The 22,466-nt window shown below is 44.8% G+C and overlaps 1 protein-coding gene across 1 annotated transcript in view; it reads left to right on the plus strand.

Annotated features, from left to right (window-relative positions):
- LOC144151717 (uncharacterized) overlaps positions 1-21,978 on the plus strand; it is a 38,726-nt gene extending 16,748 nt beyond the window's left edge. The window contains exons 6-11 of the mRNA XM_077682839.1: positions 2,496-2,664; positions 4,449-4,586; positions 7,144-7,272; positions 15,844-15,988; positions 16,659-16,913; positions 21,833-21,978. Of these exons, the coding sequence (XP_077538965.1) occupies positions 2,496-2,664; positions 4,449-4,586; positions 7,144-7,272; positions 15,844-15,988; positions 16,659-16,913; positions 21,833-21,960 (964 nt within the window). The 3' untranslated portion in view covers positions 21,961-21,978. The remainder of the gene's footprint in view (positions 1-2,495; positions 2,665-4,448; positions 4,587-7,143; positions 7,273-15,843; positions 15,989-16,658; positions 16,914-21,832) is intronic.
- The last annotated feature ends 488 nt before the right edge of the window (positions 21,979-22,466 follow it).

The raw sequence follows: 22,466 nt of genomic DNA on the forward strand, positions 1-22,466 counted from the left end.
CGTCGACGAGATTTTACTTCGACGGGCGGAAATCGTACAAAACATCAAAGTACAAAACACAAACTTTGTTAAAACGCGAAGCTTTCTCCTACTCAAACCGGGTTAAAGTCGAAGTCCAAAGCCCAAGCTGCTTCGACCAAATCGGAATGGCGCATTCAAATAAACGCCTCGTCATAACGCGAAAGATTTTCTAGATGCGCTTGATGGGCCTTCTCTTATCATCTTTATTTTGTGAAAGCCATTGTTTCCCACGTTGCTTTTCCTGCAGGGTGTTTTGCTCGGACATTGACTCCATGAGTAAGGCAAAAAAAGCGTCGCTTTAATTGGGGTCCAGAAATTACTGACAGCTTTCGTGTTTTCAAATATTCTAGGCCTCATCAACCCAGCAACGTTGTTTCACCGGGAAGCTTGCTGCAATCAGTTTGAAAATAGTTTGTAAAATTCCCATTCTAATAGCCTGCTACCACACCTATACTATTACGTCGCAAAAGACCGGTGACAGACTTTGGAGCACAGCCTGAAATGTCCTGCCAGTAACCGGACGCCGTCGGGAAGAAACCCGAAAGTTGGAGCCGCTGATCAAGCCTGGTGAAATGTAACATAGCTTATTATTATGTAAAAACTACAAGAAGCCTAATGGCGCCACGAACGACTTGAGCTTGCTTTGGGGCACTTTAAGTGAATCGAATTGGATTACCGGAAGCGAAATGAACCGCCGGTGTCTTTAATAAAAGTGTGGGTGCGATTTTGTTTTTGTAACTCTGATTTCTAAAGATTGGACGCTGTTTAACGACGACATTACAGAGACGCCCCCTCCTAAACTCGCACAATAAGGTCTGTCGGATCTATAGGCTACGAGTCATGTTTATTTCTTTACGTCAGTGCACTGGTGAGGGCCGCAAGTCACCTTACGCCGCCATGTAACACCATTGTCGCTCGCAACTGTTATAGCATCCAGATACCGTTCAGATAGTGTGTTTGAATAACCGGTTGAGATTGCAGCAGTCAGCTGCAGGGAAAATCGTAGTTGGAGCTAGTAAGATTGTCGCGGGTGGGTAGCTGGGGATCACCAGATTTCCTATCTTTTATCATTCATCATCATCAATTGTATGTCTACTGCAGGACGGAGATTCCGTTCCGTGGTGCGTACAAGCATGCCACTTCCTGTGCGCAGCCAGCGCGATCCCCTAGTTTGCTTCGGAAACGCTTTCTCTACTTTTGAGCAACTGGTTAAAGATCCACGCTGTTCGGCTTTAGCATACTAGGTGTAGAAACGCGGGTAGAAGCCCAAGCAGTGCAATACTTCTTGTAAGACCCATAATGTTTTAATAAAGTTCTACGCATTATTTTCGTAAATAATTGTGACGGGGTATCTTTTAGGCCAGTTTAGGGGCTTTAGCAGGAAATCAACACGTTCAATGATATCTCCCGAATGTACCGGAAGTGTCTACCTTGTACCTATCTGGAAACAAAATATGGCAGTGCCGCACGGGGGCCTCCCACTCACTTACTACGGCTCCTACCCTGCAATGTCTGAACTTATTCAGTGCTTCCAAACATCCCTATCTAATCTCTTCATCAAGGGTTGTGGGTTCCCCCCTTGTAGTCCCCTCTTTCGGCAGCCACTTTATTATGGCCCTGGCCCAACGGTTGCCAGGTCTGGGTATTACCCGCCCGGCCTATCTTCATCGCTTTCTTTATTGAAGTCCGTCTTAAACCCGAGCCTTCCCTCTATTCTAAGATGCTTTTTCCCTATCCCTACACGTTATATCTATCGTTCTTCTTTTCATGGCCAATTGGGTCACCTCCGGCCTTTTTTTCTGGGGTGTATTCGGAGAATAATTCCGTGCGGTGCATTCACCAGGTAGTCAGGGGTAACTATGGATGTCAGAGGAGAACGAGATACTACTCAGCCCAGTAATCATCATCCGACTCATAGCCACCCTCCAGATAAAATATATTTTAGCAATACAAAGTTTCAGCGATATCATGAATCATCATTACTGCCTAGCAGACAGCTTTCCCGTAAGAAATGCGGGGCCGTCATATTTTCTTTGGAGACTGTGGGAGTCAGGTGGGAATATTCTGTCAGGTTTACCTAAAAGATACCATAGAACAACATATTGTTTGTACAGGGAATAAAACAGCGTTCGGTTGTTTGCCGTCAATCTAGATATAAAAATGAATGCAGGGCTGCTTTGAAATTAGAGGTTTCAGTTGAGGCATTTTCATTTATTTATGATAGAGGCTAGATATTTATGTTGGAAGCGCGTTTTTTTGCAGGTGAGCAATCATTACAAACATTCTTGGCCTATGCTCTACAACAAAGCTTCATGGTTACATCGAAAGTGTATAGAAAATAAGAAACGTCTACGCATGAGTGCATGCCGACGCGTTTTGCGTGCGGTCCACGGAGCAATAGACCCATAATAACGGTGCACTTTCAAAATAGAGAACGCTACTTTTTTTTCATTTCCTCGCTTGGTATCTCACAGGGCGGCAGAGGTGTATTACGAGGACGACGTCTTCCTGGCCTGGAACCCTGTGACACACGCGTCTGGCTTCATTTTTGCCCTCACAGCGTGGTGTTGTGGAGCCAGAGTGGTGTCTTCACCTGGAGACCTCTCCCCCGCCGAATTTGTCGACGTTGTGAACAAGCATCAGGTACACCTATTTTCCAGTCAGTGTGATTAAGACAGAAATATGCCATGTGCAAACTCCGACGAGGTATACGCGCCAGTTAAAACATATCACGTTCACCTCAAAGGCAGGATATTCAACTTCCCTCTTTTAACGCAGATTTTGCACTGAAAGGGGGCTACTAATCGAACTTACGCTGTTCTGAGTATCATTGGCTTCGTATTTTTTAGGTGCCTAATCTCACATCACGGCTACTCAAGACGAAGCTTGCTATACATTTGACTAGCAGTTTGGACACTCCTTGAAAAAGATCCAGCTACGTCAAGCTCTTATACCTCGATTTTAATACAGACCTTTTATATATTCCATCTAGATATTCAATCTACCTAGGTGTTGCCATTTTGCCCTATATTGGTATTAGGTGGAGCGTCAGTTAGAAAACTGTATTTAGAGTATTTGCAGGTTCTTGTTTACAGAATTCACACGGTGGAAAAGATAGTCGCGTTAGCAAGTGAGTGAGTGAGTGATTTATTGATACAGAAAGTGGAAAAGAAGCGGACTGGAGATATTTTGAACTCATTTGGGGTTCACGAGCGAATCATGCGCGCGTCACCATCAGCGTCAACTTCATCTGCCCGTTTGGGGTATTATACGTGTGTAGCACAGCATAGCGAATGACCGCTTTGCAGGGAATAGACTTAATGTCACGTAACAGCATTCAGGCAACTTCTTCGCAAGGTGGATGCTTGTGTGAAAGTACACGCCACCCGTTTCTGCATTACGATTATGGTAACGCTGTGAGTAACGGGACTGTCGCGGACAATGTGCTATGGCGGACCATTGTAAACTTAGCTGTGTGTCGCACGCCTGCCTCGCTAATCGGGGATAGCGGAAGGGAGGCGGAATGTGATACATCAGCCCGCTTTACAGCAGTCGCCAGTCTAGAATATCTCTGCAAAACGGCGAGTGCCCGTTACTCTACATTACCTCTTCACTAACAACCGCTGGTGCAGGACATTGTTTCCTCGTTCACTAAAGTTCTCCTGCGCTGAGTCCTCACGCTTTTGCTATTTCTTTCCCCTGTTTTCCACCTCAGACTCAGTTCGTCATTACCGCCATTCAATACCCACTTTGCTGTGCGGTCACTCCTCCTCTTTTGCGTCAGTTGATCGTTGATTCGCTAACACTGACGACGCTAAAGCGAAGGAACCTTGCTTGAATAAAATAAGAGCTCTAAAATCAGAGCTCTAAATCAACATATAGCCACAAAAAAACAGTCCTTACACATCGACAAATACAAGCAGGGACGTACGTACACCCGCTTCGAATGAACTTGTTGTTTCACACACAGTATGCAAACGCAAATGCAATCTATGCAAATTTTGTCTACAGCTGGGTACCCGCCAGCATATAATTGTAGAATGCCCTCAAAACCCAGCCCTACCACACCCCTCCACCCGTTTTTTTTCTGCGCTGTGGGAGACACTGCTGACCAGCTCTCAACCGGAGGACCAGACTCCTGGTGACACGGGACAAGACGGCTAGGGCAAGGCATGGATTACCGGACAGGGTTCCTCTTGTGTAATTCGAGCTCATTAAAATATCTTCTCTTTCTCTTTCTCTCTCTCTCTCTCTCTCCCGTCTCGCAGAAGCTTAAGATTCCGCTAAATCTTACTACAAAGCCATATGCAGGGAATTCGACCGTACAAAACTTTGTGATGGACAGCTTGCTCGCCAGGAGTGCTACTATCTAAGTGCTTTCTGCACCTTACAACTGTACGTGCGGTAATTTATTTTCTTCCTTCTAGGTGACTTCGCTGTGCGCGTTCCCCATGGCGTTCCGCAAACTAGTCTTTGACCTTGAGAAAGGCCTGGTTCCGTCGCTAAAGCGAATCATCACATGTGGCACAGTGTCTACCGAGGAACTGTACCGCAAAATTCTTGAGGTATGAGGGAACGGGACAAATGAATATCCACCGCATGCATGCGGGCAAAATCACTTTCGGGGAGGTTATATTATCCCGCGCTTGAATGTCGGTGTTTTATACTGAACTAAAAACAAACAGCATGATCTTAATAAATTCTTAGTACCTGTACTAATTTAGGTCATTTAAATATTCACCTTGGTGATTCCCAGAGAATCGTTTTTGAATTGAATGTGCCGAAGGAATTCTTCCATAAGAAAATTATTAGATATTCATGCCCCTCCACCTCCTCAAATGTACCAATAAAGGTGTACATAACCGGTTCCTCGTTTAATAACTAATTTCAGAATATAATGGAGCCCCGTTAGCACCACATTATTATTATGTTGTAATGTAAGCGAAGGATGTCATGACACAGTACTCATTCATTTTATGGTGCCCACGTGCGGAGAAACTTTAGCGCTTCTGGTCGCACGCGACCAACTCTTCGTTTTAATCATGGCTCCAAAGCAAGTGAACTTCCCATGCCTCCTCGGTGGTATCTGCATGTTTCTAGTTACCCTAAAATTCCTGGTAGTGACTATACGTCTTTACGCACTCCGCAGGCATGTCGTCTTGTGAAATACCGTGCAAGCATACAGAATTATCACTTTTCCAGAAGGAGAAGGATGTTGCAAGCCTTTTATGTTTGTGTAAAAAGTACATTTGTTTTCTCTGCAAAAGAGCTCACGCCTGAAATCCTTACTGAACTTGATTTCTAGTCGCAGAAAGAGCAGTTTATGTAAGGTATGTTTATTGTATGGGGTATCATCCAACAACCTCGTTTTTCTACCTAATTTTTTCGGGCGTCTTCATTTTAAACAGGCGCAGTGCACGCGACCGTCCGCATAGGTTCGCTTGCTACTATCTCTCAACAACTGTATGGACACGCAGGTTGTTTTTTTAAAGAAAAAGACGCGATAGCACTGTTCTCTCGAAACACATGGCTTCAAAAGTGTCAGCTGTCCCGAACTGTTGTTTGCCGCTGACTCCTGGAGTAGCAGCATATGCACTTAAACAATAAAAAGGATTAGTGAAATTTCTTCCCTCACTTCATTTACCAATACTCAGACATTTGTAGGTCTTTGTAATGCAATGTCTACAGAATAAATGCGGCTCCTTGTACACTTTGTGTACAAGGGCACCGGGACTCAAAATTATGCAGCAGCTATTCATCTTCAGGCGAGATCGGGCAAACTTCTTTGGGGCACGTAAGCGTCGACCAGCCAACAGTGCGCGCTTTAAGTGGTCGGAAATAGTTAAGCATAATATGTAATCTGGCAAGTAAGACTAGGTAATATTTTGATTTCATTACCTTTTTCGTTGTTTATGATTAATATTCGAATCACCTACACGCCTAACTTCTGCAATATTTTTCGAATACGTACTAGCGTCAAATCTCGCCATCTTTATTCTACACTTTTGTCCAAGTTCCCAACTAAAAAGATAGGCTTTTGTCAATATCTCCCGTCAAATGGGTGAGACACTCAGTTAGCTAAGCATTTTGCTTCGTAAAACATGTTAGGTAATTGGGATGCTCATTAAATGGTAGCGAATGCACTAACTTTTTTCAAAAAAGAATCCTAAAATATTTTGAAGAATTCTTAAATTCACATAATGCAATCAGGGTCTATCAAAACAGGTTTAGGAAAAATAGGTCGGCGGATCATGCACTAAACTAAATTAATAGCAAACAAGTAAGCAGTAAACAGCAAACAAGTAAACAGTAGCAAACAAGTAAACAGTTTTGAACAAAGAATGTTGAAATTCAAATACCTATTTTAACAAAGGGTTTGCGGACATGAACCACAAAAGTTTTTTTTTTTCACTTCTACCAGCTTAGTATAACAATAAAAGTTCTATTTTCGAATAAATTCTAAACATCATGTGGAAAGGCATACATTTAGATAACTAGATTTATTACCCCCAGAACATCTCCCCTCTCGTTTATTACCCATTCTTCAGGAAAAAAAAGTTTTAGCATTAGTTTTTATGTTTGAAGAAAATGTTTGAAATAAAACGTTTGTTTCATAATTTACGAGAACGATACCACCGTTTCTTTCTCGAAAGTCTTCTGCTTTGCTTGATGTGCAAACACATTCTTGGCTACAAAGTTGCAACGTTGGTCAAACTTTAATTTACTTGAGGTTAAATTATAGAAGTCTGTAACTTTATTTTACGACAAATAATATCGAAATATACATACAATTTTTGTTTATTTAAAGAAGAACGCAAATAGTGAAAACATTCGACACATTTCATGTTATTTCGTCAGAAAATATGCTATGCAAATGTCACGTACGCCACTTGACAGTAAAAGCTTCTCGATTTACGCCTATTCGCCAGCACAACCAAATATTTATTTCAAAAAGATATGCTACTTTTCTTTACTCGTTTATGTTTATACCTGACCTTTTTACTGGTAATACAATTTTCCCTTGAGTTGAAATTATTTTCTGTTCACCAAAGTTTTGAGTCTTAAGTATGGCAAACTTTGAATACGGTAAAACTAATAAAGTATGTTCGTTTCCCCAATTAGGTATTCCAGCTAAAGAGCCTGAGAAACGCTTACGGCATGTCGGAGACCATCGGTTTTGTCTGCATCACACAGCCCAACACCTTCGCTTTTCAAAGCATTGGATACCCATTGTCTGGTACCGAAGTTAAGGTATGGCTGGGGTTTCTCTCTGTTTAAAAACCTTTTGCAGTACGACGTGGAACAAAAATAGCCAACACTGCCGCCATTATTTCTATATTACCGTATAGGAGACCATGGTAGAAGCCATTGTTTTCCATCAGAATTGAAAGCAAGATTCAGATTATGCGACTTTAAGGCTCAGAAGGTACACCTGGGCTATAAGGTACACCGTATTGGATGGCTCAACATTAATTTTGACCTCCTGGAGCCCCTAAACGTGAGCCGAAATCTCGACACACGGATTGTTTTTCTTTTGTTTTTGTTTTTCGTCTCCATCTGAAAGGAATCGCAACCGCGCCCTTAGGTTCAGTAGAACAGAACCTTAGCCACGCAGCCAGCGCGGCGGGTTGTTCTAACCAAGGCTTAATTTTTTGCAACGACCGTTTTGTGTCTGGTTGGGATGTTTTCTTATTGTAAAAATATATTCCAACAATACGGTATCGTATTTTATTTATTGTGTTTTTTATTCTTTTTTTCCTTCATTTCTCTTTTTCACGGTCACGGTTTCTGAAGTGGTTTCACTGGTTTCACCGCCCTGCCTAAGCTGCCCCTGTAATTCTAAACATTGCATTTCTTACTTTCTTGCTTGGCTCCATCCCATGAGCTAAGTGCGTTATACTTTGCATGCCGCCAATACGCCTCTGGAGAGGTAGCAATAGGGCTTAACTTGGCTAACTCTCGTTTTGTTAGCAAATAGCGCACGTTGTGAAAAAAACGGCCGTTTGAATTTTGTGTCCCTTTCTTTTCGGCTGCTTTCTCTGCACACAAATATAAGACCGCGTATTTATTTCTAGCTTTATAACAGAAGAAACCTATATTAGTTGTTGGGAAACAGATTGCCAATATAAACTTGGCAATCTGTTTTGAATATTAAGGTGCCCATTGTGTACAAACGCTGCCAAGTAAGGAAAATTGTGTCTAATCAAAAATTACATATATAGAGAGACGGCTGTCACTTCACGCAGTTGACAAGCATACTATACCGACGTTCGGCCAGTTACCACTCGCAGCCTTTGTATTGCTTAGTATTTTCGAGCGCCATAGTTGTTTTGAACCAATGTTTTAAGCTGGTTTTAGGGTCAGCTTTAGACATTTTACCCAAATGCATAGAATGTTCTTCAAATATTGTAAAAATCTCTGAAACACTTCAGGCAGATTCAAATTCGGTCATATAAATTAAGCATGTTTATGAGAAGCCGTACAGATTATCCCTCGACAACATTTCAGAACACTCATCAGCTTGCACCGCTTCAGAAAGAAGACGTTAGAATACAACAACGCGGGAACGTTTATTTGTGAGTGCATGAATTATCCTCGGGGATGATACCAAGAGAGATCGAAATTGCGTGACCATGAACATTTCTTGTTTCTTGTCATATTTTATGAGTTATGCGCAAGCCACGAAATAGTCCAAAAAATTTAATGCCCTTCCACTCTGTAAAGAAGGATGACCAGCAGAGCTGTGGTGCCAAGCCTCAACTTAAGCTTTGAGTGGGTCGTAGTTCAAGGGGTGCACGAAGCAAAACACCTTTGTTTGTAATTTGAGCTTGAGCATAGTTCCTGGTCAAATAACTGGACGAACTTTTGACAAACTAGAGTTTTGTTCCGGTGGACAAACATGGTGATGTCCGTTTCCCTCCCGTAAATCCCATATGTATTGACAGCGGACGAGAATTCCAAAATATTTACAACTTCACTGTGCACCATGCCATTTTGAAAACTATATAAAACCCGGCGTTGTGTTAGGGTCGTCTTAGCGGCTAATTGTCATGTAATTTGTTTCGATATAGCTTCAATAAAACAAGCGTTAGATCCACTTTGTGTAATGGTATTCCCTCCGAAGATTGACGTGATTCACTGTGCAACCCTAGATGTGGGAAAACCTTCTTACAAAGATCAAGCTTACCACGATTCAGTCTGCTTCACCTCCTAGCACAAATGAATTGCTGGGAAGACATTTTAAGGCGCCGCCCTTGTCGCCCATCTCTGGACTCAGCCACGTCGGTGTGACCGAGCGACTGATGGGAAGACCGCCGATTGAAAGAAAGGAAAGGAGGAAAATGTCGCGGGATTGGGACAGGAGGGCGGTTCGCCGTGGCGGCGTGAGCCAGCGCTCTCCGAAAGTGTGCGTTGTGGAAGGGAAGGGACAGTATGCTGTGCCCGCAGGAGGCGCTCGAAGCTTGGCGAAAACGTGAGGGCGGGCGTTCGCGTCACAATGATGCGCGTTCGCTTAAGCGTATGTTCAGACTACCGACGTAACAACGGTATCGTGCGCTATGGACGTAAAAAAACGGCGTTTCACGCAGTTCGGTTGGCTGAAACGTCAAATGACGTTGTTATTTACAGATATTACGACATTTGCGGCAACATTCTGAACCTGACTTAAGACGCAGTGCGCGGTCCCTTCCTGAGACGCACTTCGCGCCGCTGCCGCCGAGGCTCACCGTCGAGAGAACCCACCAGTGAGTGTTGAACTGCGAGTGACGCAACCGGTCGTGCGCATCTGCAGCGGCTGTTGTGGAACGCGCACATGCGCGCTCAGCCAGTTCTTACTGAGCAATGAGCGACGCAACTGGTGGAACTGCGTCGTCTGCCGCTGCTACTAAACGAGCTGCCCGAACAGCAGCGCCCAAATATCGCATTAAGGAGTATCGTAATCGCCAGACAATTTCTCAAAGGAAATATAAGCTCTCTTGTATTAAAATATGAAGGCCTTAGGACCTTTTTAATTTGATATGGTTGTTCCATGCGCGGGGGTATGGCGTGAAGTTTTACGGTCACGGGGATTTGAATGGGCTCCTGAACGTGGCGCTACGCTCGCCAGCGATTCTTGTCTACATCGTTCGGTTACCGGAGACGATCTGCTGAATCCTAGCTATAACAGCTTTGCTGTAAAAGGCAACTTCTGTTCCTTGTACCGTGCAGAGTTTGCAAGAACAAAGTTTGCAATGGTGGCCAGGGTGACTCATAATTTCTGGCTGCGGCAGTTTTGTTCTAGTTTGGAGCTTTGCGCATGGCAAGGTGTAATAGTTCGGACTCCAACTAGTTTGAAATCAAGCGCTGCACCAACAAATCCAACAGGTCAAAACGAAATTTGCGCTCTGCTCTCAACCAAAATTTAGAAAAATCGCAAATTAGGACTGGACGCTAGATAGTCGCTCACTTTGACGTCCCTTACTTCAGTATCTACAATAGTGACAAGCTTGTAAGTGATAGGTAATATCGACCAGATAATAATAAACACATCTGTGATGTATCGCTTGTCAGTATCAAATATAAACGTACCCAAAAAAACATTGACTGACGTGATTTTTTGTAATATTCCATGTATAAAAATTTAAAAAAGTACTGGATATCGATCATCTTCAAAATTCGGGAAACTAGGCTGCTCAATAGCTCCAACAACACTGCTACAAAATGTTGCATTAGTTTGTTCGTAACGAAGCTATAAGCAGCAGAACTCACGCGTTCGAGAGGCGTCGGCGTGCCGTGTGCTCCGCTACAGCGGCTGCTTTTGTGTCTTCGCGCTTTGATTAAAGAGTGCCATTTCACAATGTGTGGCCACACCAGCGAATTTCGAACCTTTTTCGCCCTTGTATGCGAGAAATCGCGTTTTTAGAAAAGGCACAGCGTTCCATCTTTTCTGCGTATGTTTATACTTTCTCTTGACAAGCGATATTTCAGAGATATGGTCATAATTATCTGGTCAATATTACCTATGCAGTACAAGTTGGTCACTATTGTAGATACTGAGATAGGGGCCGTCAAAGTGGGTGAAAATCTAAACTCTAGTACGAATTCACACTTTTTTTCTAAATGTTTTGTTTACGGCAGACCACAAAGTTTGTTTTGACCTCTTCATCATTATGGTGTAGCTTCTGTTTTCAAACAGATTTTACTCTTATATTTACTAAGGTGCTAACTACCTTGATCCTACCTTTACCTAACCTTTACCTAACTACCTTTACTCCTAACTACCTTGACTTGAGCAATGCAAAAAGTATGACAAAACTGCAGTTGCCGGAAATCACGAGTCAGCCCAGCCACCTTCGCGATTTCTTTCTCGCAAAGTATGCATGGTAGAGGAAAATACTGCACTTTTGGGCTATGGCCTGGCTTGCGCGTAACTCGTAAAAATACGAGGAATAATCAAGACTGCACACCCGCATATTCGATTGCTCGTCAAATCAGCCTCACGGTTCAAGACAATTACGCAAAGTAAGCGTGCAGGGGTCAGTAGCTCCTTTTTCAGATTTTTTGTTGGATATCCGGGCTCATTTCTTTCCCACTGTTGTCCTGCCCTTATTCATATGGGGAGCGGCGTGAGAATTCTATCTATGTCCCGTGCCTAAATCTTCTCACCGCGGCAGCGAAAGCGCGCGACAAATCTGCATATTTTGTTAGATGACGATCACACTTCTGCTTCTAGTTTTTTTTTACTGAATAAATGCTCCAGTACAAAAAAGAAGCGCGAAACGGATGCCGACACAGAAAAAAAAGTACACGGGAGGAATCGCTACTAGCAAATGGGAAGGCTATTACGCATTAGAAATATATTGGCGGTGAGATGTTTGAGTGGCGCCCCCTGGCTATGACGTCGGCTTAGGGACTCGCGCCGCTGTCGTCTGCTACACTCCGCTTGTGAGGGGCAGCAGTGCCTGTGCTAGAAATCGCCCGCTTTGTTGCTGTAGTGCGTTGAAAAGCGCATTTCTAGTGACTCAGTTATTTTGCCAGCTTCAGACGCATCTGAATAATTTCAAGTTGTATCCCCCCAAGTTTGCAACACACGAGGAGATAGAGAACAACTTTCTTCAGAGCATCGGCCAGAAGATCGTGTATAACTCGTCCTTTCTAGCTTATTCGCGAGGATCAGCGATCAGAGCTTCTCGATAAGTATTCAAAATGCGTACGCTTCCCTGCAGTATTTTTTAAATGCTCTTATGAAGACTCAACAGTCTAATGCTACGTACCAAGCAGCGGCCCCTACACGTGCATCGCACAGCAGGAAAAAAAAAGCGGCTTTCTTCTATTTCTTTCGTTGTTGTTGTCTTGAATCAGATTACTGTTTTTTGCTTTTTTTTCTGCGCAACGCATTAATTTTTCTGCGCCATCACAAACGTCTTATTAAAAGGTTTTGGGATGTTTGGGAGACTCACAAAGATCGTGTAGATATTTCCTTCATGTTGTATGGCATACATTCCCTTCACAAATTGGCCTTCATTACGGCTGCGTGCAAGAATGTGCATATGCGCAGCGTGCTTTGTTTATTCACATGCAAATACAAAGAGAAGGTTTGTGCTACGCCACCGCAGTCGCGCCCTAAACAACGCTGTTCACAGTACTCGAAGGCGGCTTTTGTGCTCCGCATTTCTATGGTAATCACATCGTTATCATAACGAACTGACTCTCAACCCATGGTGACATGAATACGGTGTTGAAGGCATGATATACTCGCTAACTAACGCAATAAATAGTATACCTGCATATATTACAAGAATCGAAACCGAGGAATAATTCCAAGTAGCTCTTTATTATTTTCCAACCCTTCCAGGCGCAAAGAACAAATCCTATTCTACTCGGGATGACGTTCTATGAATTGAAGGAAATTATTTTTACTCTCTTGTCCTGGACTGAGGACCCAGTCCACTAACCAGCTCTATTTAATTGTTAAATAAAGTTTTCTCCTCCTCCTCCTAGTCCTCCTCCTCTTGAGTGCAGTTTTCCTATTACGCATATCCGAATATCGGGAAGATATGGTTGTGGAAAATGTAACGAAATATCCCTCCAAGTCTGAACAAACATAGTGTTACTGTATATTTAACGTAGACGTGACTCGTTTTGCTCAATAAACGTACATACTGGTTAGATGCCTGGTATAAAATCAGCACGCGCCTATATACACAGTGGGTTATTTGGAACTCAACCTACAGTTTTTGCAGCCCATAGTGCATGTCGGCAAACTTTCATGCTTTTACAACGTTAAGTGATGTGACACAACACGTTCGAGCATTAGGCATGGTTGCAAAAACTGTTTTACCTTACATATGATCACCCGGAATCGTAATGCCTTCTGCTAAAGCCAACAGCCGTGAAGGCCTAGAATTTGTTTTGGTCTTCCATTTTCGCTGTTGTCGGTTATTAGCAGCTGACTGTTCCTTTTGTTCGAAAGATTGCTTAATTGAGAAGCTGACGCCTAGCTCGGACTCTTCGCGCTCCGCACAGGACCGGCTTCGCAAGGAATGGGGCGACGCCGGCAATGTTTCGTCCGTAGCGGTATCCAAAACTATACTTTAACTGACACCAGGAGCTAGTGTATGCGATTTTAACCCTATTACTATGATAAAAAGTTACCCGGACGCCAATTCTGGTGCGGACAAGCATCAGACGTTGACCGAGCGCAAAGAAACAGCAGGGAGAGCGAGCCTGAGTGAAGCAGACGACAAATGCGAGAATCCCTAAGCCGACGTCACGGAGGCGCGCTTCGCAGCGCCGCCTGTGTTCGCGCTCACCGCCAATAGAGTGAGAGACCTTGATAACCTAAACTGATTTACACACACACACACACACACACACACACACACACACACACACACACACACACACACACACACACACACACACGCACACGCACACGCACACGCACACGCACACGCGCACGCGCACGCGCACGCACACACACACACACACACACACACACACACACACACACACGCACACACGCACGCACGCACGCACGCGCACGCACGCACGCACGCACGCACACACACACACACGCGCGCACACGCGCACGCACGCACGCACGCACGCACGCACACGCACGCACGCACGCACGCACGCACGCACACACACACACACACACACACACGCACGCGCGCACGCACGCACGCACGCACGCACGCACACACACACACACACACGCACGCACGCACGCACGCACGCACGCGCACGCGCACGCACGCACGCACGCACGCACGCACGCACGCACGCACATCAATGAAAGTACAAAATTAAATACGAAATTGGAGTTAGTAAACTGTACAACCGAATGTTCTTACTTTTTTTCTTTTATTTATACTTGTGTATATGTGTGGGTGTGAGTCAGTTTGGGTTATCGGGGTCTGTCACACTACACATTTCTATTTCTTAATAGCGTTCCAGTTGCTATTAGCGAGTGCTCCTGTGTAATTTGTTTCTGACTCGCCATCCTTTTCTCGCGCCTTTTTCTAAATTTATCAACTTTCACTCGACCATCTTTCTGCAGGGCAGTACTCGGCCAGGAGGCCGAGCAAAAGTGTACCTATATCACGAAAGAAACACGCTGCGTACATATAACAAAATATACCGGATGTGCGAAGGCATCGATAATATTAGATAAAAAAAGGCAACATCAGAAGGCAGAACAATGTGCAAGAACGGCGGGGAAATTGTACAAGACGGGCAGAAAAAAGTTGCGTAGGAAAAAATGCTGCGGACCAAAACGCAAGCAGATATATTTTTTTAACGCTTGGTTGAAGGCATTTTACAGATAGAAGTGTCTTCCGCAGAAGTGTTTTTCCATTCATGGACTATTCGGGGGAAAAAATCGAAAGGTCTTTCGAGCAAAAACAAATTACACCATCTTCCCGTGGGGAACTATGAGGAGGATGCGAAGCATCATAGGGGTTCTGTGTAGGCTCCATTGTGTTGCCGTTATGTTGTTTCAGGTATCGGAGCACAAATGGTAACGTAGTGTGAACCCCCATGTAGAGTCAGAGAAATGTAGAGAAATGTTGAGACAGCGAAGAGACCGACACCAGCGTCACCTGATCGAACACCTCCTGGTTCTCGTCTTTCTTTATTCCGTGCTCACGCTCCTACCCCGCTGCCCGCCCTCTCCGTCCTCTTCTCTGGTTGAGCTGCAAGGCGCGTGGCGCTTCCCGCCACAGCTTTCCCACGGGAAATTCAACATCCTCCTTTAATGTTTTCAGTTCGTCGTTTCCGTTGACGTTCAGCTTCGCGTGCCTTCGTTGTATCAGTAGCTTCTTGACGTAGTTTGAATGAATCAAGCACATAAGGCGCGTTCGTAGCACTTGCTCCTGTCCCGGTTTTGCAGCGCAGTGGGAAGAGCACCACGTACTTCCCGTTGCTGCCGGAGAGTCGGGGGATAGAACGCGGCGCCGCTAACTATTTCTTTTTTTATAGTGTAGGGGGAGAGGTACGGACGCCGGGCGACGTAGGGTCGTCTAAGAGATGCTTTGCATCTAAAACAGAGTAGGATATATTTTCTTTTAATAGACCCGCACCTGAGACAATGGTAACCAGCGCTTCAATATTTGAGAATAGGTTACAGTTTACGGGAGCCTATAATCATTCATTTGAGCATATTTTGTTACCTCGGGTCGAATAGACCAGATTTTGTTATCTCCTGTCGAATAAAAAATTTCTTCATTCATTCAATAACAGTACTTCTCTACACATGAGAGAAGAACGCTGGTTTTACATTGAATACGCTTAGCTCGGTATGCTAAGTGTGGTGCTTCGCTGCAAAATTGTTTTTTACAGATTGTGGATGGGGATACGGGTGTTGTTCTGGGAGACGGTGAGCTCGGTGAAATCACCTTCCGGGTTCCAAACCTTATGAGAGGCTACCACAACCGGCCAGAAGCGACCGCAGAAGTCCTCGACAAGCAGCGTTGGCTTCGATCTGGTTGGTACATAGTTGTAGGATTATGTGTATGTATGACTACAAAAGAAGGTAGCTTTCATTTGGATGCTTCTGTATGTTTAACGGGACACTGATGCGACATTGTAGAGGTGCGCAACCAATGTGCCTTTACAAGTTGACGTGCGCAGGTTAGGATGCGAGCGTCGTTAGGTCATGTTTACAAAACTGCTTCCCCCATTCACCCAGTTGACCCGATCCGCGGGATTTGAACTGGCGAATAGCCCTTAGCGTGCGCTTAGCCATACAGTGTAGACGTTATGCTGGTATTTCGCTGCGCAGTCAAGCAACGTATGCGTGAGTCTTATGGTGATTTCTGAATTATGTCTACCATTTGAAAAACTGCCTAAACACACTGCTCTTCTCTTGCACTCAGCGTGTTTGGCTGCATGAAATATAATTCCAAACAGGTCATGCAGGAAACGGGCGATTTCGTTGGAGCAGACATAAGTAAAGCGTGCTTCACGGTTTATTCAGTGGTGGAAGGCGTGATGCTATTGATTGCTGAATGAAGGCTCAATAAATAAATACACACCAAACAAAGCTCGTATCAGGCACTAGACCACAACCTCAGCCCCAATTTTTATCCTTCCCTCAAACACCCGCTAACGTGTTTTAACCCTAATTCGGCGATTACACTATTTTATTCTCGCAGGCGACGCTGGCTACCATGATGGCCGCGGCAGGTTCTACATGGTCGAACGTCTCAAGGACATGATAAAGTGTCTAGACCAGCAGGTTGCGCCAGCGGAGATAGAGGCACTTCTCACCGGGCACCCTCTGGTTCTTGAAGCAGCGGTCATAGGCATCAAGCATCCACATTTTGGTGAGGCGCCCACTGCATTCGTGGTGCTACAAAATGGTGTCCGAGGCCACGTCGTAGAGGAAGAGCTTCTCAAACTTGTAGCCGGTGAGTATGTTGCTGTAAAGCTTCAGGTGTAAGCCCAATTTAAATATGGACGTCCCAGTGGCGCGAATGTGTAGCAGTTTGCGTCGCCGAGGCGTGGAGCGGTCGCATTTTTGGTGTTTCTCATAGAAATCGACGAGTTGCGCAGAGTAGGGAGGAAGTAGTAGTAGTAGTCACATTAGTAATAATACTAGTTAATAGTAGCTATAGTGTTGTAGTAGCATTAGTTATAGCAGTAATTAGTAGTAGTAATGACAGTGACACTCTAGTAGTGCTGGTATTACTACCACTAGAATAAATTAAACTCAGACGGCACAAAACCTCCCCGGTGAAGTGTAAGTGACGAAGGACTCAGTATGACTAACTCTGTAAGTCTCGCAGGCGGTGGTCTATAAACACCCTTAGGGCGCCAAGGCATCAGTTCACGGCCATATTCGGCCTTCGCAGGAAGCTACCGCATTTTGTTGTGTTCATTGCGGATCGCTTTTATTTTGGCGCATTTCCAAGCGCGATGATAAAAGTTTAATGCCACTTTCCTGTTAATTATCTGCATTGATAGATGTAGTCTGTGTCCATCAACGCCGGGGACGGATACGGTTATCGAAAAATGCGCGGGCAGCGCATTCCAGTCTCCCCTTGCACAATGCCATTTTTCCGTCCATCATCCAGTAGGCAGAAAGGGCACTAATAATGAGAACCAGGTCTTCATGAGTAAACCTTCTTTCGTAGCGGGTCCGGAGCAGTACAAATGGCGACAAAAAAACTCACATGAAGGGCGTCGCATCAGTCGACGCCTTCGAACTTTTTGGCTGCGATGTATAGCGTCCTTGTGTTTGCACCTGTGTCGCAAGCGGAGATTCTGTTCTACTTCATTGGACGGCGGATGTATGTACTATCGCGCTCAATTTGACTCGGATCACGCGAGCGGCTGCCGGAACTGCTCCTCTGGCGCTCGTGACACCAAGCAGCGACTTATTAATGAACTTTAATGCGCAGGGATCGGCTCCTCTGATAATCACCACCATTCCCCGTGGCATGTTCTGTATGAGATCTACGGATCTCAAATGTGCCTAATACAACCATTCCACGAGTGTTTCAGGGACCATGTAAATAGCGTCACGAACATTGGTTGAAACTGCAGTTCCCTATTGCGGCTCCTTTTCGTACGCGCAATATTTTCCGCAGGCAAGTCCGCCATTTCTTTCTTTATTTTCTTCATTGTTGCCACTCAGCTCAATTACGTGCTTTATGTTCTTTGGAGCGGTGAAAAGTCGAGGCAACAGGTCTGCACTACTTTATACGATAAAAGAGAGGAAACTTCCACGTGTCACCATAATCGAGTAGCCATGCAATGCTGCACCGACTAAAGTATATCTGATCTGAACTGTTCCCATTTCGGGTGCATTCAGACGTTGCGCACAAGGCAGGGCAGCTGGCTGTAGAACCCACGGTGGGTGCGGGTGATTATCGGAAGAGCTGCACTCCTCTGACTTCTTGAATGCCTCCCTACGCGGAGGCACGAACGTCTGATGAGACACTCCGGCCCCCGCTTTCGTGTTGCTGGTCAAATTGAGCGGGATATGAGTTTCTCATTACCCACATAGTTGGGTTGTGTGGTTTTTATATGTCCGTGCTTTGCGGGGAACTTATGGCAACCGGTGCTCACAGTAACCTCCCGAGACGCCGCCGTGGCGACTTAGTGGCTATGGCGTTGTGCTGCTGATCCCAAGGACGCGGGTTCGATTCCTGGCCGCGGCGGCCACTTTCCGATGCAGGCAAAAGCACCTGCGTTTTCGATATTTTGGCGTGCGTTAATGCCCCCCAGGTGGTCCAAAATAATAGGGAACACTCCACTATATGGCGGGTTAAACCAACAATCAATGAAAGAATCAATCAATCAAGCAGCGTCCCGAGGTGCACCGAGCAGGGAGGAGAAAGCCGTTGCGTTTGGTGCGTCAAATGGCTGTGCTGAGTGGCGTTCGTGAGATTCTCCATGCTTTTTTAGGTTTAGTTGGGCTGTAGTTGTAAGCGGACGTGTGACTCGGCTTGTGCAGTCAGATATATGCAGGTACAAGCTATCATGGCTGCGTAAGATGGAAACAGCGCGCCCAGGCGTGTCACGAGATATAGAATCCACACTTTCTAATAGAAGGGCCCCTCACATTTCGCATTTTTTATACGGTGTTGCTGTTGAAACCTTCGGGCACGGACTTGATGCCTTATTTGATGCCTTGAGAACAACGTGCTTGATGCACCTGGTTGATGCCTGGTGTTTGATGCCTTCAGAAGCATTTATTTCGGTTTGCTTTCGCAAGATGCCCGAAAAACCGACTACCGTAAAAACCCGCGTATAATACGAGTTTTTTTGCCAAATTTTACTGTGTAAGATTTGTGCCTCGTATTATAGGCGGATCCCAAAGTTTTCAGTCGAAATTTTGCAATTTCGGTTTCAGCGGAGGGTGCGCCATCTTGAGGTGGCGTTAGCTGGCTGCTGCTTCTCTCAGCCGGCGCCATTTTGATCGTTTTGACCACGCGAAGGATCCCGACACGTTCAACTCAAGTCTATCATGATGTCGGGTGCACGAAAAGAGTATTCGGCTGCAATTAAAAGAAACGTTATTTTATGTGCCGAGACCATCAGGAATTGCGCCGCAGGACGGCAGTTCGGCGTCACCGAAGGCAGCATTCGTGGGTGGAGAAAGCAACTGGTGCTTGACTGGAAAAATAAATGTTTTCTGTGCTCTTTACCTCGCATTATATGCGGATGAAAACTTTTTTTCTGGCTTTGCTGTCCCAGAATTACACCTCGTATTATACGCGGGTCCGTATTATACGCGGGTTCTTACGGTAATCGAGGCGTAAAAACTTAGAATCCCACATGTACGTTTGTGAAAATTGAGCGTTTACAGTAATCACCGTAAGTCTGAATGCCTCTTCGTGGCAAAATATTGTCACTCCGAAGGCGTGTAATGTATTTTATGGATCTACATAGTAAAATATATCTTTATCAAAACCGTTCGAGTGACTACATGAATTTCCCATAGTTTCTCTGTGTTTCTTCGTTATTCAGAGCAGTATAAAAGTGCGGGCCAATGCACCCTTTACAGGTAATTGGGAAGCTAAGCTTTATACACCACCTATAACACGGGTGACTACGGACCGCTTGCGTCAGTCACACGTTACACTGTACCTGCAACATGTTCTTTATTATTTCACTACAAGACGACGATCAGAAAGGCCTTATTATCGGTTTGATACGCACTCAGACTTTGCGCTTCACCGCACTTATATTTTGTAGCAGCTGAGTAACAACTAGGGGTCGACTGCGACGAACACAATCGAAACTGTTTATGATTTTTTTCGTACGAATCGATCGTTGAGCTCTCTACCGCGTATCCGAAATGCTTGTAATCCATAGATCGGCGGCATAGATGGAGGATAAGTGAGATAGCATGCATTGGTGCGAGCTTCTTTTAATTTTTCGTAGCTCCTGACGTATGCGCAAGGCGCGCACACGGCCGCTACACGTGCCGTGGGCTATGCGTACAGCGGCGCGAGATACCACGTGACGCTGTCAAGTGGCATTCAGCGACAACGCAGGGGATAAACCCGCAGCTGTGCTCGGTAAATACACCGTCTGTTTGCCCCATTTTCGTGTGCACGGGTCGACGCGGTTGAGTGCGCGGTGAGCGTGAAAGCCGCTTGGCGTTACCTTGTTTACAAACTCAACTGGACAACAAGTGCGCTAGAAGGAGCTGAATCTGACGAAGCACTGTGCGACGCTTTGAAGCACGGCTGTCACGCGGCGATCTCCTTCAAGAAAAAGCAGGCCATCCACCGAGGCAGCCATGCTATACGAGAGTAGGTGTTGGTAGAGTAAACGCCAAATACAGCATGCGGCAGTTTCTACCATCGCATTTCTTTGTTGTTTGCTTTTCTTTAATATTGTTCTTTTGTGTCAGTCCTCTTTTTCTTTGAATATCTCATGGTGTGCAACTTGTTATTGGCATTTCGTTTCCTGATGCACTGTGAGAAATGTCCTCATGCTACCAGTTTTCTTATGTCTGTAACTGAGATATTATCACTGTGTATTTATGTGTGACATTGTTCATGTGTGTATATCTAACGTCATGAACATTATATGACTTTGAACCCATGACCATGAACCCTTGGCTGTGCTGTCCTGCCTTTGAATATCATATCTCTGCTTTTCATGTAACTTGTATGCCTGTTTATTCATGTAAATAAAGCTATCGTTGGAAAAAATGAAGTGCGCTCACAGCTCAATTTGTAAGACAGCGGGATCTTGTTTTTTTTCTCTGTTCGGTGCATGTTCGATTCCTCGCAGTGTCAGTTTTTTTCTTTTATTTTCTTGGCGGAGTTTTCTGTTGACGCTTCGCTTTAAAATAAAAGGGTTGTGAGTTGGGCGAGTTGGTAATGGTGCATCTTGAAAAAAAAAAACTGCGCGCAAATTAACGGGGACAGGAACAGATGAAGAACATAACTGCGCTTGTGCCGTCTTCATGTGTTCTTGTCCCCGTTAATTTGCGCGCAGTTTGTTTTTTGCGAGTCGCTTTAAAATGCTGAGTAAAGCACCGCAGACGAAACACTGTGCCATTGTTGTACAAACTGTCCCACATGGAAACGGTCACGGCATAACTTCATCACAAATATTGCACTGTACCATTATTCACCTATAAAGGTCAGGAACTGTAAAGTTTCGCTGCTTAAAAGTGGAAGCTGGTCACGCTTTTGCAGAACGGATTATTTTACGAGCTAGAAAGATTTCAATAGTCCATGTTCAAGGATATCGCTTCTTAGTGCGAAGCGTAGGAGGTCGCTGGGTATGTTTTTTTAATGAAGGATCAATATATTTTCACCTGTTTTACATTGTATATATTTGTTTCTTTCCTTTCATGCAGACCAAACAGCGAGTCACAAACATCTTCACGGTGGCGTCATGTTCGTGGACTGCCTTCCCAAGACGGACACGGGAAAAATTATGCGCGCACAGCTGAGAGTTCAGTATAGCGCTGCGGTAAAAAATTAAAAATGCGGATGATTTTAAGCAATCCCGATGTAGTTATTTCCCAAGATTATAGATCTTTCCTATCTGACGATCTGTCTTCTTCACATGAATATTTCTGGTGACGGCAGTAGTACTTATAAGTTCTATTAATAAGGAGAAGCCGAGAAGTTACAGAGATAATCCTCCGACATGTGGCCAACCCACACCAAGACACCTGCCACGAGACTTTCTCTGAAAAGGTTTATTGTTTGGTAGTGCTTTTTTTCATGAAGCAAGAACACCGCCAAACCACGGAAATATGATGTAGCGCAGCCAAGACAAGGACGGGGCAGGGACAAGACGGGTGCTAACTCCCAACTGGCTTTTATTTAAAAAAACGACGTGCATATACACTTAAGGCGTTATCGCACATGTGTACAAAAAGCAAACAGGCATCCAGTGAGCGGCCACATAAAAAAACCCCAAAAAATAATAAAGAAAGGCACACTCATTTGCTTAAATCAGCAGCACACGGCCACGCAATCATC

Source organism: Haemaphysalis longicornis, unplaced genomic scaffold (genome assembly GCF_048455015.1).
Source record: "Haemaphysalis longicornis isolate Haplotype H1 unplaced genomic scaffold, Haemaphysalis longicornis Haplotype H1 scaffold_9, whole genome shotgun sequence".
Lineage (NCBI taxonomy): Eukaryota > Metazoa > Arthropoda > Arachnida > Ixodida > Ixodidae > Haemaphysalis > Haemaphysalis longicornis.